The following is a 12,525-nucleotide window of genomic DNA, read 5'->3' as shown; positions in this document are numbered from 1 at the left end:
GTTTTTGGTCCCCCTCTTTTTCCACCTAGGACTCCCTGGGGATTTGGCTACCCGACCCGCCAGGGTCAGGGTCAAGTGTTTGCTTCGTGAGGGCCTTCCTTGGGGAGTTGGGTCAACTCCCTGTCTGTCATCCATCTTTTCACCAATGTGATCATTTCGTCGTAGGTGGATGGATCATTCTGGCATACCCATTTGCGGAGATCTGGCGGCAGTCCCTGCATGTAATGGTCCATTACCAAAATCTCCAAAATCTCCTCTGGGCTGCATGCCTTGGGCCATAGCCACTTCCGAGCGAAGTGTATGAGGTTGAATAGTTGGGACCTCGGAGGTTTATTCTCCCTGTATTTCCACTCCTGGAACCTCTGGGCCCATACCGCTGCTGTCACCCCGATCGTGCTAGGATCTCTGCCCTCACCCGGGAATAGTCAGCGGTGTCCTCGGTGGGCAGATCAAAGTAGGCCTTCTGGGCCTCTCTGCACAAAAAAGGGGTGAAAATGCTGGCCCACTGCTCCTGGGGCCAGGCCTCATGCTGAGCAGACCTTTCAAATGAGAGGAGATATGCCTCTACATCATCCTCTGCTGTCATCTTTGGCAAACAACCGGTTGCCCTCAGGGTTTGGGTCCCATTGGACCCCCAGGCCTGGGTGGCGAGGATCTTGAGCTGGTCCATTATCTCGCGCAGGAGGGCTCGATATTGGGTTGCCTGGCTCATTAATAATTGGTTGGTTTCCTGCTGTAGCCTCATGGACTCCTGTTGTGCCATTGCCTGAGCCCAGGTTGCCTCCTGCTGGGCCGCCGTGGCTTGCACCAGCGCTCTCACCACCTCCTCCATTGTGGTACAAACAAAAACCCCAAACCAAAAACCCTAGTACACTTTTTTTTAAAAAATCTCTTTGTTCCGCCATGCTGTGAACAATCACAATCCCACTACTAACACCAGTTGTGACAGAACTCCGACCTTGTCCCCGTGCATCCCGCGCTTCCAGGCGGTTTATGCTAGCTTCAGAGGCTCACTGCAACCCTCCATGTAGCCCTTCTCTCTCTAGGGCCAGGGATATAGTCTACTGAGCCCATTTCATCATAAGCCAGCAAGTAGGTTGGTGAGAGAATTTCCACAGTCTCTGTTGCTCCTACGGCCTTATACCAAAACAGTTTAGCCTCCTGTCCTGACAGGGGCCTGTATCCCGCTCCCAGGAGGTGGTTCTGTAATGGTGGGTTGCGGGGAACCCGGGCCTGCCATCTACTCCGGGTTCCAGTCCAGGGACCCTAATGGTAGCAGCTGTTGGCAGCCAACCTTTCACTGCCAGAGTTGTCAAATTTCTCTGGGCCACTTCCCCACAGCTCTCCTGCTTCTCCCTTCTTCACCCTTACCTTAGGGCTCCCTCACCAATGACTTGAGGGTGTCTTCATTAACCAGCCCTTCAGCCGCACTTCCTCTCATCTGGCTCCCTGGCTCTCCTCTGCCTGACTGGAGTGAGCCCTTTTGTAGTATCAGAGGGGCCTTAATTGGAGTTAGGTGGTCACATTAGCTTAATGGCCTGACCTGACTCTTTGTATGTTAATTGGAGTCAGGTGTTCTCATTAGCCTGGAGCAGCCCCTGCTCTGGTCATCAGGGAACAGAAAACAGTTAATCCAATGGCCAGTATATCTGCCTTCTGCTACTCTGCTGTACCCAACTGGCCTGGGTCTATGTCACCAGGTAAAATGCAATGGGAAATTATTTTTTGTGATTTTGCTCCAAATCCCTTCCCTAAAATTGAATTAAGTCTGTAATAAGGTACCATTAATTTCACTTTAAAATTGATTGTGTGAAGAAAAGTTATTTAAATTGAGTGTAGAACATAATTAAGACACAAAATGAAGTATCAAGAAACATAACTAGGTTTTGAAAGGATTCACTAAATTTTTTCTTTTCACGTACCTGTTATAGTCCACAAATCTAATCAACAAAGGGTAGAAGGCATAGAGGTCCCGTGCCAAAATGGTGAACTCATCTAGGATAAGCAGTTCAGCCTCAGACATGTCACCTCTGCCTTCTGCTCTTAGATGGTCTTCATCTGATACAACCATTGCTGCTTTTTTCTTCAACTTATCCATCAGTGGCAGGAAGTGGGTCTTTAAGAGCTGGGGCTTCACTTTGCTTATGATAGGCTGGGAAAACACTATTTAAGGCAAATCAATACTATAATAAACACTTGACCACAAAGCGTAATCTAAAACCTTTACCTTTTTTATCGTGTATTTTATTTTAAAGAACTAGGGTGAAATCCTGGTCCCATTTAAAGTCAATGGGAGCTCTGCACGGACTTCAGTGAGGCCATTTGCGGCAGGGAACATGTTTGCCTATGTTGTTTTACAGTGACTATCAAAATGGGGTTCCAGTCCTGGATGTTAACAAAAACATAAGCATCAAAAACAACAGAAAGAAGACAGTAAGCATTGAAAACTCATGTGAAATTGAATCAGAGGGCAAAAGTGACTTTTCCAGGGAGAAGAGAAAGTTTTACAGGGTGACAAATCAACAAATCAACTGTGTTTTCAGCCTTTCACCTTTGTGATTCTGAATAAGACCCAATGTAGTATCATCTTTCTTTAAAAAAAAAAAAAAAAAAAAAAGCCTAAAAGTGAGCTCCCATCTCAAAGGAGTGTGTGCTGAAGTGGAAATTCTGATAATATTTTTATGATTCCTATGAGTGCCTCAGTTTCCTTGTGCTTTGCATTGCTATGCATGGAGTGTAAAAAGCTGTCCATGGGGCAAAACAGAGGATATGAGGTGTTGAGTCATGCAACTGTTAGGGTGATATGAATGGGTCATTAAAGGATTGGCTGAAACCAACCCATATCAATGGAGGATCCATAAAGAGAATGGGAACCCCAATGGCCAAGACATTCACATTTAGCAACCAACAGCCAAGAAGAAGGAGATTCCCTCCCATATCTCTGCACGGAGAAGCAGAGCAAAGGCTCCAGCTGGAGAACAAAGGGGAAAGGAGTCAGGTGGCTGGGTTAAGAGCTGGCCTTTGGGGAGACACAGGAACACACACACATGGGACTAGGAACTGAGACTGAGAGAGAGCCTAGATAGCTTTGATGGCAGCATGGCTCAAGGGAGTCCTGGCCTAGCATTGGCCATGCTGAACTCTTAACCTTTGCCTCTCTACCCTAACCTAAGGATTTCCAGATTCTGTACATCAGGTGATAAATAAATTGTTGCTTTGTTTGGAAAAGGCTGCCTGGACTCGCTGCAAATAATCACTAAGAGCATTGCACCCTGAAGGGGCACAGCACAAGCCTTCTGCAGGAGTCTGGCTTTGGCTGGACTCGCTGCAGGGAACCATAGAGACAGATACAGTTTGTGGGTGCCTGAAGGCTCAGTTCTGGATTCTTGGAGGCCACAGGCCTGCCTCTGTGGAACTGTGTGCATCCTTGGGGCCCAAGCACACTAAAGGGGTCATACTCCCAAGGAACTAATTAGAAACTGGGGCACAGAACAGACCCTGTGGAATGGCGATAGGGTGTTAGTCATAAAGCCTAATGACAACACTTCAAGAACCAGATTTTGTAATAGCACGCAACTGCCTTCTGTACGTATAGATAAATGGTGGCACAAATATAATTCTTTTAGTTCAGTAAATGGCATATTACAATGCAGTGATGGCCATGGCTTATTATGAAGTTCAACATGATATATACCAATTAGTTTAAGATATAGTATCTCTCTTTCAAAGAACTGCTGTTTTATTGTCTCATTTAATTAGACTTTATATTATTCAAAGAGCCTGTAGAATATGGGCTTGATTCTCCTCCAACTTCAAGTGGGGTAAATATACAGTAAATCTATTGACATCAATGTGAACTGATGTAAGAGACAGAAGAATCAGACCCAAATTATTCATATCTTTAAATCTTACCTGCTAATCTCTTCATCCAGGCTCCCTCATCAATACCCAGGTTGTTATAGATGATTTTCAGTATGTTACCCAACAGAGTGTTCATGTGCTCTGAGGTCAAGGCTGTGCAGCACATTTCAGCCTTGTCGGGATTGTTTTCTGGTCCATGTTCCCACCAGTGTGACATGTAGCTACACAGCATAGGCAATATCACTTCCATTATATGTGGCATTTGTGTGTAACGGATACCAGACTCTGCCAATTCCACAATTTCTTCCATTAACTTCTCCAGGGAAGGAATTTTTGGACAAACCTCTTCTACACTGATTGGCAAATTGAGAGCTAGAAAATAATAAAAATAAAATGTATCACAAAGAGAAAACACATATAAAATATTTATATCCAAATGTTTTTCCATTCTACTTTTATTTTCTCTTTCACAGCATGTCCATCTGGCAGATAAAGCTTGCGATACAAAGAAAGAGTGCTTTTATGGAACTGAGTAGAGAGTTATACATTAGCTTCAATGGAAGTGTCAACTTGTGTAGTAAGATTAGTGCCAGTACTGAAGTTGGAGCCAAACTGTTTGTATCTGCCTATACTCTGGGCTGTTTTTCAAAATCAGGCTACGTCTCATTTTAATACTGAATACATCACACATATTTGTTCACAGAGCTGCATTAATGCTTGCTTAATTGAAGTTTGGAAAGCATTCTGAAATCCTCAGTAAAAGTATATTCAAATTATTATTATTACTATTAATAAAAGGATATTTCTTTCCACAAGAGATAGTATAGGCTAGTGTGGATGTACTAAAATTACCAGAACATATTACCTATTAATGTAGACACTGACATTTGCCAGATAGACTACTGTAGCTCTATAGAAGAATGAATCAGTTGCTCTTCTTTTAAAATTGAATGGCTGAAGTTATACATAAGATGCCATTAAGTAATTGTTGTATACTATAGCATAGTGTTTTTCATTTTGCAATATTTGTAGTATGCATTATATTTAGAATGAGAAATAACAAAATAAAACTATATTCTACTACTATGAAAGGTAGCTGTCCAGTTTTTAATTTCACCCATGGTAGTTTGAAATAATACAAGTTAATCAACAGAACCTCTAAAATATTTGCAATAGGAACAGCATAAGGCACAGCTTTAATTCCCCAATTATGTTTTTATTAAATAGCCCTCTGAAGGGGGCTCTACATTAACAAATTTCAGAGTAACAGCCGTGTTAGTCTGTATTCGCAAAAAGAAAAGGAGTACTTGTGGCACCTTAGAAACTAACCAATTAGCTCACGAAAGCTTATGCTCTAATAAATTGGTTAGTCTCTAAGGTGCCACAAGTACTCCTTTACATTAACAAATGTTTACTTATTTATATTTGCCTTTGCTGTGGTATTTCCTACACTTAAAATACAGAATACACCATAGCAAACAATTTATGTCATGCTATCCTAAGTATTTACTTGTTAAGGGCATACAGTGTATCAAAATATTTAGTCCCAATTAAAGATACGGGTAAGTCCCAGAGATGGAAGTAAGAGTTGAGGCTGAAAATGAGAGATGAGGAAATAAAACTGTTCATTAGGATATGCCATTTTATTACATGATAGTAGGCAGTATTAAAATCTCTACCTGATTTGCCATATAAAATAAACCTTATATAAAACCACTTATTTATATACAATACAAATAGCTTCTGTGTTGCAATGTATCAACGTGATCAGAATGAGGAGGAACTAGTTTGGCAAGTTAATTCCAAAATAATAATAATATCTCCATATGCAACACTGGGCAGCTCAAAAAGGAATGAAAAAATTGAGTTTTGCAAGATTTAACCTACCATCTAGCAAATGAATATAAACAGATCAGTAAATGAAAGGCAGGATTGTTGTAATAGAAAATGCATGTAAATATGCAGTGAGTAAGACAACCACAATTGTGTGTGAAATCCAGATGTTAAAATGCCTGCCTGCGAGGGTCTGGATGTACCTGCTCTGTCTCTTGAAGACTTGGTGTTGTAGATAGAGTAGGTATTATGTTTGTTCAGATGAGTTTCCAAAAAGGCCACAGGGAAGGCACCAGCAAAAGCAGCCAAACATTCTCCTAAGGCTGAGCGCTGCCTGTGAATTCACAAATGCTCATTGTTATTTATACACACATATTTTTTTCTGAATATACTCAGAGCTAGTTCAGTATCATCCTTACTTTTATTATAAACTATAGTCTTCTCAAAGAGAGAATCTGCTACATGGTTATTACTACTAACACAGTAACAGAAAAATCCATTTAACAGATATCAGAGAACATCAACTTTCTGCCATTACACAAATAAAATGTTATATATAAAATGTCAAAGCTGGGCCTACTTATATTTGCCGAGAGCTACCAAGGAGCATACAAGGAAAACACAGCACTAGTACAATAACAATAACGATAGTAATCCTATTATTTCCTCTCAATTTCAGATAATACTGACTAAACAGTGTCTCCTATTGACCGAAAGCTACTGAATGAACTGATGGATCAAGAGGCCAAATGTTACCATCATTATATCTAAATCAGTGGTTCTCAAAGTCGGACCGCCACTTGTTCAGGAAAAGCCCCTGGCGGGTTTGTTTACCTGCCGCGTCCTCACGTTCGGTTGATTGCGGCTCCCACTGACCGCGGTTCACTGCTCCAGGCCAATGGGGGCTGCGGGAAGGGCATGCCAGCACATGCCTCGGCCAGCACCGCTTCCCGCAGCCCCCATTGGCTTGGAGCTGCAAACCGCGGCCAGTGGGAGCCACAATCGGCCGAACCTGAGGACGTGGCAGGTAAACAAACCAGCCCGGCCCGCCAGGGGCTTTCCCTGCACAACTGGCGGACCGGCTTTGAGAACCATTGATGTAAAGGGTACATTAGATCCCACAGGCAAGTCAATTTTATTGTAGTACGTGACTGTCAAAATGACTATCAGGTGTTGTACCATTCTGAAAAGCTTGTGGGCAGCTTTAAATAAAGATGGCTTAGTATCAAGAGATGAACAAGCCATTTCTAATTTCTTTTGGACTAAAACATGCACGAGGAAGTAAGAATCAAACTGGAGAACTTGAGGAGATTCCTAGAAGTCACAGAAATTCTGCAGTTTTGTCAAAATCCTGCCTTCCTTTCTGACTTAGGAGAAAGGAGAAACCTGGAATTTCTGCTGTAACAGACTGCCATTGAATTCCCAATCCATAATACCCACAATAAACACAGGAACTTCAGCTTCTGACTCCATCATATCTAACTCCACTCTCATAGCTATTTACCCTCCTGATTTCCTCCCTGACCCACATTATGTCCTCATGAAAAGAACATGTTTCACATATATCTGTAAGATAGCATGCTATTCGCTTTCTATATGCATTGATGCTTGTGGACTATAATAGATGAAAGAGGCCACTTCACTTTCACAATAGCTCTTGTATGAGTCAATATATAATTTCATATAAGACCAATATGTAAAATATAAGCCACTTAGAAAGCATTCACATATAATTGCATATATTTTTATTTCGCATTGGAGAGTAATTATTTTTAAACTTAATTCTATTTGTGATTAGATGGGGTGACAAGTGGGGGTGAGGTCAAAGGCTGAGGTGGCCATGTTTGTTATGAGCACAGTGTTATAGATAGATAGCAGTTCTGAAGGCAGTAGCCATTTGGAGTACAGTGACTATGTATGTCTCTCTGGAGTTACACATCCTTCCACTCTTATTGGATAATAATGGCTCTTTGATAGAGTACAGAGATTTCCAGACTAAGGGCTACTGAGAAATAATGTCGGTCATCATGCAAATCAGAGCCCTTTTACCAGGATGCAGTGGTTTGTAAAAGAAACAAGTTTACATAGTACAGAATCCCTGAATTTTGATAGCTGAAACAATGCAACTTATTTGACTTGACTTTAATTGACTTGTTGCAACCTTACATTCTGACTCCCAAATTGGTTGCCAGGAGTCCGGTTTTCGAACGGAATACCCAGTCGAAAAGGGACCCTGCAGGCTCTGGTCAGCACCGCTGACTTGGCCGTTAAAATTCCAGTCAGCAGCGCAGCGGGACTAAGGCAGGCTCCCTGCCTGCCCTGGCTCCACGTGGCTACCGGAAGCGGCCAACATGTCCCTGCAGCCCCTAGGCGCAGGGGCAATCAAGGAAGCTCCACGCACTGCCACCGCCCCGAGTGCTGGCTCCTCAGATCCCATTGGTGAAGAACCATGGCCAATAGGAGCTGCAGGGGCGGCACCTGTGGGTGTGGGCAGCATGCACCATGCACAGCTGCCTTGCTGCTCCTATGCCCAGGTCAGGACCCCTTCCCACACTCCAACCCCCTGCCCTATATCATAACCCCCTCCTGCACCCTAAATCCCTCCCAGAGCCCACACCCTGCACTGCCTCTCACATTGCAAACCTCTGCCCCAGTACTGAGCCCTGTCCTGGACCTCAAACCCCTCATCCCCGGTCCCATCCCAGATCACCCCCCCCCAGCTGGAGCCCGCACCCCCTCCCACACCTTGCCCTAGTCCAGTGAAAGTGAGTAAGGGTGTGGGAGAGCGAGCAACGGAGGGAAGGGGGATGGAGTGAGTGGGGACAGGGCCTTGGAGAAGGAGGAGGCATGGGTGGGGTCTCAGAGAAGGGCAGGGGCGAGGTACAGGTGTTTGGTTTTGTGCGATTTGAAAGTTGGCAACCCTACCCGTATACAAGCTATGAGATTTAATGGAAAGGGGTAGAGAAACAGACACCCTGGCAAGGAAGTGGTCATTACACTCCTCAGTGCTATTCTGGGTCTGCTACTGCTTTGCTGTGACCTTGAGCAAGTCACTTGATCTCTCCTATTTGTCAGTTTCCCCCCCGGCAGACTGCAGATCAGGGTGTGCAAACTAAGGCCGAGGGCCAGATCCGGCCCCTCAGGGCTTTGGATCCGGCCCGCAGGATTGCCCCCCGTCGTGCCGCAGGCCCCGTGCCGCTCTCAGAAGCGGCCGGCACCATGTCCCTGCGGTCCGGGGGCAGGCAGAGGGCGTGGCGTGGGGCCAAGGCAGGCAGGCAGGGAGCCTGTCCTGGCCGTGGTGCATGCCGCTGCCACCCCGGAGCTGCTTTAGGTAAGCGGCGCCAGGCCAGAGCCCAAACCCCTCCTGCATCCCGCCTCCCAACTCCCTGCCCTGAGCCCCCTGTAAAATCCTGCACCCGTCCTGCACCCCTCCTCTGCCCCAATCCCTTACCCTGAGCCCGTTCCTGCACACCACACTTCCCCCCACACCCCGCACTCCCTTCCGCACCCCAACCCCCTGCCCCAGCCCTGCATACAATTTCCCCACCCAGATGTGGCCCTCAGCCCAACAAGTTTGCCCACCCATTCTGTAGATAATTAAACCTGCTGGGATGTTGCAGAGTGTTGTAAAGTTTAATTAGTGTTTTGATGAAAGTACACACGGTTATGAATAAAGTTCTCTCTCTGCCTTGCTTTATGGCCTATCTGACTGATTCTGTAGAATCACTGATTGTTTTCAACAGTGATTTTTTGAGAATGAGTCCTTCCAGACCTGATTCAAGAGTCTTGAATTGTATAGCTCAGATCCACCTCTACTTGAAGTACAAATGCAAGAAATACATTTTTGATGCATTATGATTTTTTCATTTGATTTGTTAATAGAATCATGAATGAACAAAATTCAGTAATTCTGACTGGGCGTCTTACCCATTAGAATGAAACTGCAAAACGAATAGATAACATTTTATTTACAAAATGTAAAAACACCACATTTCTGTAGAACAAAGGTAAGTTTTTAACATCAGTCACGAACAAAGATAAATGAGGGATAACCATAAAGTACAGTGAAGTTAATCAATCTACAAGGAACAATTATAACAATAATTGAAATGAAAATTTGCGTTTTCCCCTTCTAGAACTCATAAAATTCTCTAAGTTCTCCTTGTAATTATACTTGTATACTGCTTGTATTATACAAAAAAAGTCAGATCCTGCAGTCCCAATGCAAGCATGAAATATATTTTAGAATAAGAATCTCTTCGGTTTTAATTGAAGACTATCTTTTTACATAGTTATATGCGAATATTTAAATTTTATTATACTAAATCCAGTATTCTTATTATTATCACAATTCTCTTTTCTATTAGGGGTACTTGATTTTGCCCTGCTCTCACCCACAACTTCTCTCTACACTCCTTTTTGTGCTTTATTAAAGCTTCCACCTGAGAAAACATTCTAACAAAGAACACATGTGGTGACTACTTATACGATTAAGTGTGTATATGAAGATTCCAATTATGTACATGATTTTTCATCTTACCGCTCCACATAGATACTCTTGCTGGTTCCTAGAGAGTACAAGCTGGCCAATATTCTGTAACAAGAGACCTGAACATCTTCCACTAAGGGAAACAGACAAGGAAGAAGTAAAAAAAAAGGTTTTAATGCATTCCATTTTAGTCTACACAGTGGGTTTAAAATATAGAGACAATCTAATTATATTTAACTTGACAACCTGCATACTAATGAGTTCAAGCTACCAAACACCAACTATAGAAATCACTGTGTAAATCCAAAAAGTAGTCCTATGGCCAGATGCTGACATAGCTTTTTATGAAAAAATGCCACTTAATTCAATAGAAAGCATATACTGAGAACAATATCATATTTAATGTACCATAAACGCTCTCTATTTTGCTGTGAAAAATGGCAAACCATCTTTGTTAGGATAATGCATAGTTATAGAAGCTGAGACTTGATTTATTAAATAATCTATGCACTACAGTGTACTGAATCTTTTCCAATTGCTAGCAGTGCTTTAAAAGCAGGGAATTCTCACAGCAACTATCTAAAGTGTTAAATGAGTAAAAGGAAAATATAATCAGAGAACTAACCAATTTAAGAATGCATTATGCTTTGTAAAATATACAACAGTAGAAAAATACTCTTGCGGAACAGATTTTTAATTTTGTAAATTACAGTTAATGATTAATGATAGTATCTTATTTTTAGACAAAGCTACAGGTAAATAGCATCTAAATGATGTATTCATTAGTCAGGCAAGGGAACCAAAACACCTGATCCCCAAAACAACTTTTCTGTTCATTGCTTGTTTTCAGGAATAACAATCATCATATTATGCATTCTAGTGTAAAGACCAACACTGTTTTTCTATGTGCAGCTGTAAAAAACTGAATTGATCAAATTGGAGAGTAAAACAGTAGAGATGGTTTTTCAGTCCCTCACACAGTATGAGGCAGAGGCAGATATTTTTGATTGGCTGGGCTGACATTCTAGCTAACTCCTCCCACTTACGAGCCACTCCAGAGACTCTCTTCTAAAGCCAATAACTGTCATATCTGAATAAAACACTTTTTCAAAATTTATTAACAACAGATAAAACTGCCCAGCATTAAGAAGTAACTGCCCAACTGAGGGAAAAAATACACAAACTGGGATGACAAGGAGGGCTATCTCCTCCACAGCGAAATGGCTGTTATTCCTAAAACACAATGTGAAGAGAAGTGGTGCTTGTGTGCATTACATAAAATAGGTAAGCACAGTTTAAATTAACCAACAATTCATACTATTAGTGGGTTTATAATAACTGAATAACAATCAGATAGAATAGGTGATTAAAATCTTGTAAGTAATAAAGTATCAGAGGCTACTGATGAAATTCTATCGGGATCAGAAAACAAAAAGGAGTAGGAGTATACCTGATATTCTATAGGTATAGTCCCACAGCTTTTAAGTTTTGGATTATGTTAATTAGACACTGAAATTAAATGTCTTCAGCCATCATTTATAAAGAAATAAAAATTATAGTATAGCATCACCCAGTCAAATTATAAATATCAGAAAACCATTTTCCACAGAGCTATTTTATATTTTCTCAGGCATAGAAAATGCAGATGACTGAGTCTGATCTTTTTCTAGATCCTCCCTGAGTGGACTCCTTCCTTGAAGCTGGCCAGCTCAGAAATGGAGAATTGTTGAAAGAGAAGAATTGCTGCCCACAATAGAAGGGGAGCTGGCTATTAGAATTCCCATGGGGCTTCTAAACAGTACAAGATTGAAACTCTGCTTTGTGGACTGTAAGAGGCACTGTGAGAAAACAGCTTTAGTCTCTCCAAAATGAGATGATTTACAAAATGTACGTTCTACATCAACTGTGCTCCTACACTCCACAGAAATGGAGCTTCAGAAGTACCTCCCCACATCAGACCCTTGCAGATGTCTTCAGCAGTTCCTCCTGTTCTGCCTCATGCACCCATTTGACACCCCATCAACTGAAAGAAGGTCATGTTTGCAGCTAAAGTCAGGTGACATAACCTTGCTTGAAAAGTTTGAATGAATGAGGTTGCATTACAACAGATATCATCAGAGAACTTCAAAGTTCTATACAAAAATTAAGTTTGCAACACGCCTGTGTGATAAATATTATTATTCCCATTTTACAGATGGATAAACTGCTGCAGAGTGAGACTCCGTGATTTATGCCAGATCACATAGCAAGTCTATGGCAGAGCCAGAAATATAATCCAGATTTCTAATCCTATCTTCTAACCACAAATCCACACGCCTTCCCAAATTTGTACACAATGAGAT

General features: G+C 42.2%; 1 protein-coding gene across 1 annotated transcript in view; it reads right to left on the bottom strand.

Annotated features, from left to right (window-relative positions):
- RYR2 (ryanodine receptor 2) overlaps positions 1–12,525 on the bottom strand; it is a 719,385-nt gene that overhangs the window by 157,163 nt on the left and 549,697 nt on the right. The window contains exons 65-68 of the mRNA XM_073338199.2: positions 10,235–10,316; positions 5,898–6,028; positions 3,913–4,233; positions 1,923–2,163 (exon numbers count right to left, since the gene is read on the bottom strand). Of these exons, the coding sequence (XP_073194300.1) occupies positions 1,923–2,163; positions 3,913–4,233; positions 5,898–6,028; positions 10,235–10,316 (775 nt within the window). The remainder of the gene's footprint in view (positions 1–1,922; positions 2,164–3,912; positions 4,234–5,897; positions 6,029–10,234; positions 10,317–12,525) is intronic.

The sequence above is a fragment of the Lepidochelys kempii genome, chromosome 3 (genome assembly GCF_965140285.1).
Source record: "Lepidochelys kempii isolate rLepKem1 chromosome 3, rLepKem1.hap1, whole genome shotgun sequence".
Classification (NCBI taxonomy): domain Eukaryota; kingdom Metazoa; phylum Chordata; order Testudines; family Cheloniidae; genus Lepidochelys; species Lepidochelys kempii.
The sequence above is the reverse complement of the archived record's forward strand: the minus strand, read 5'-3'. Positions and strand labels throughout refer to the sequence as shown.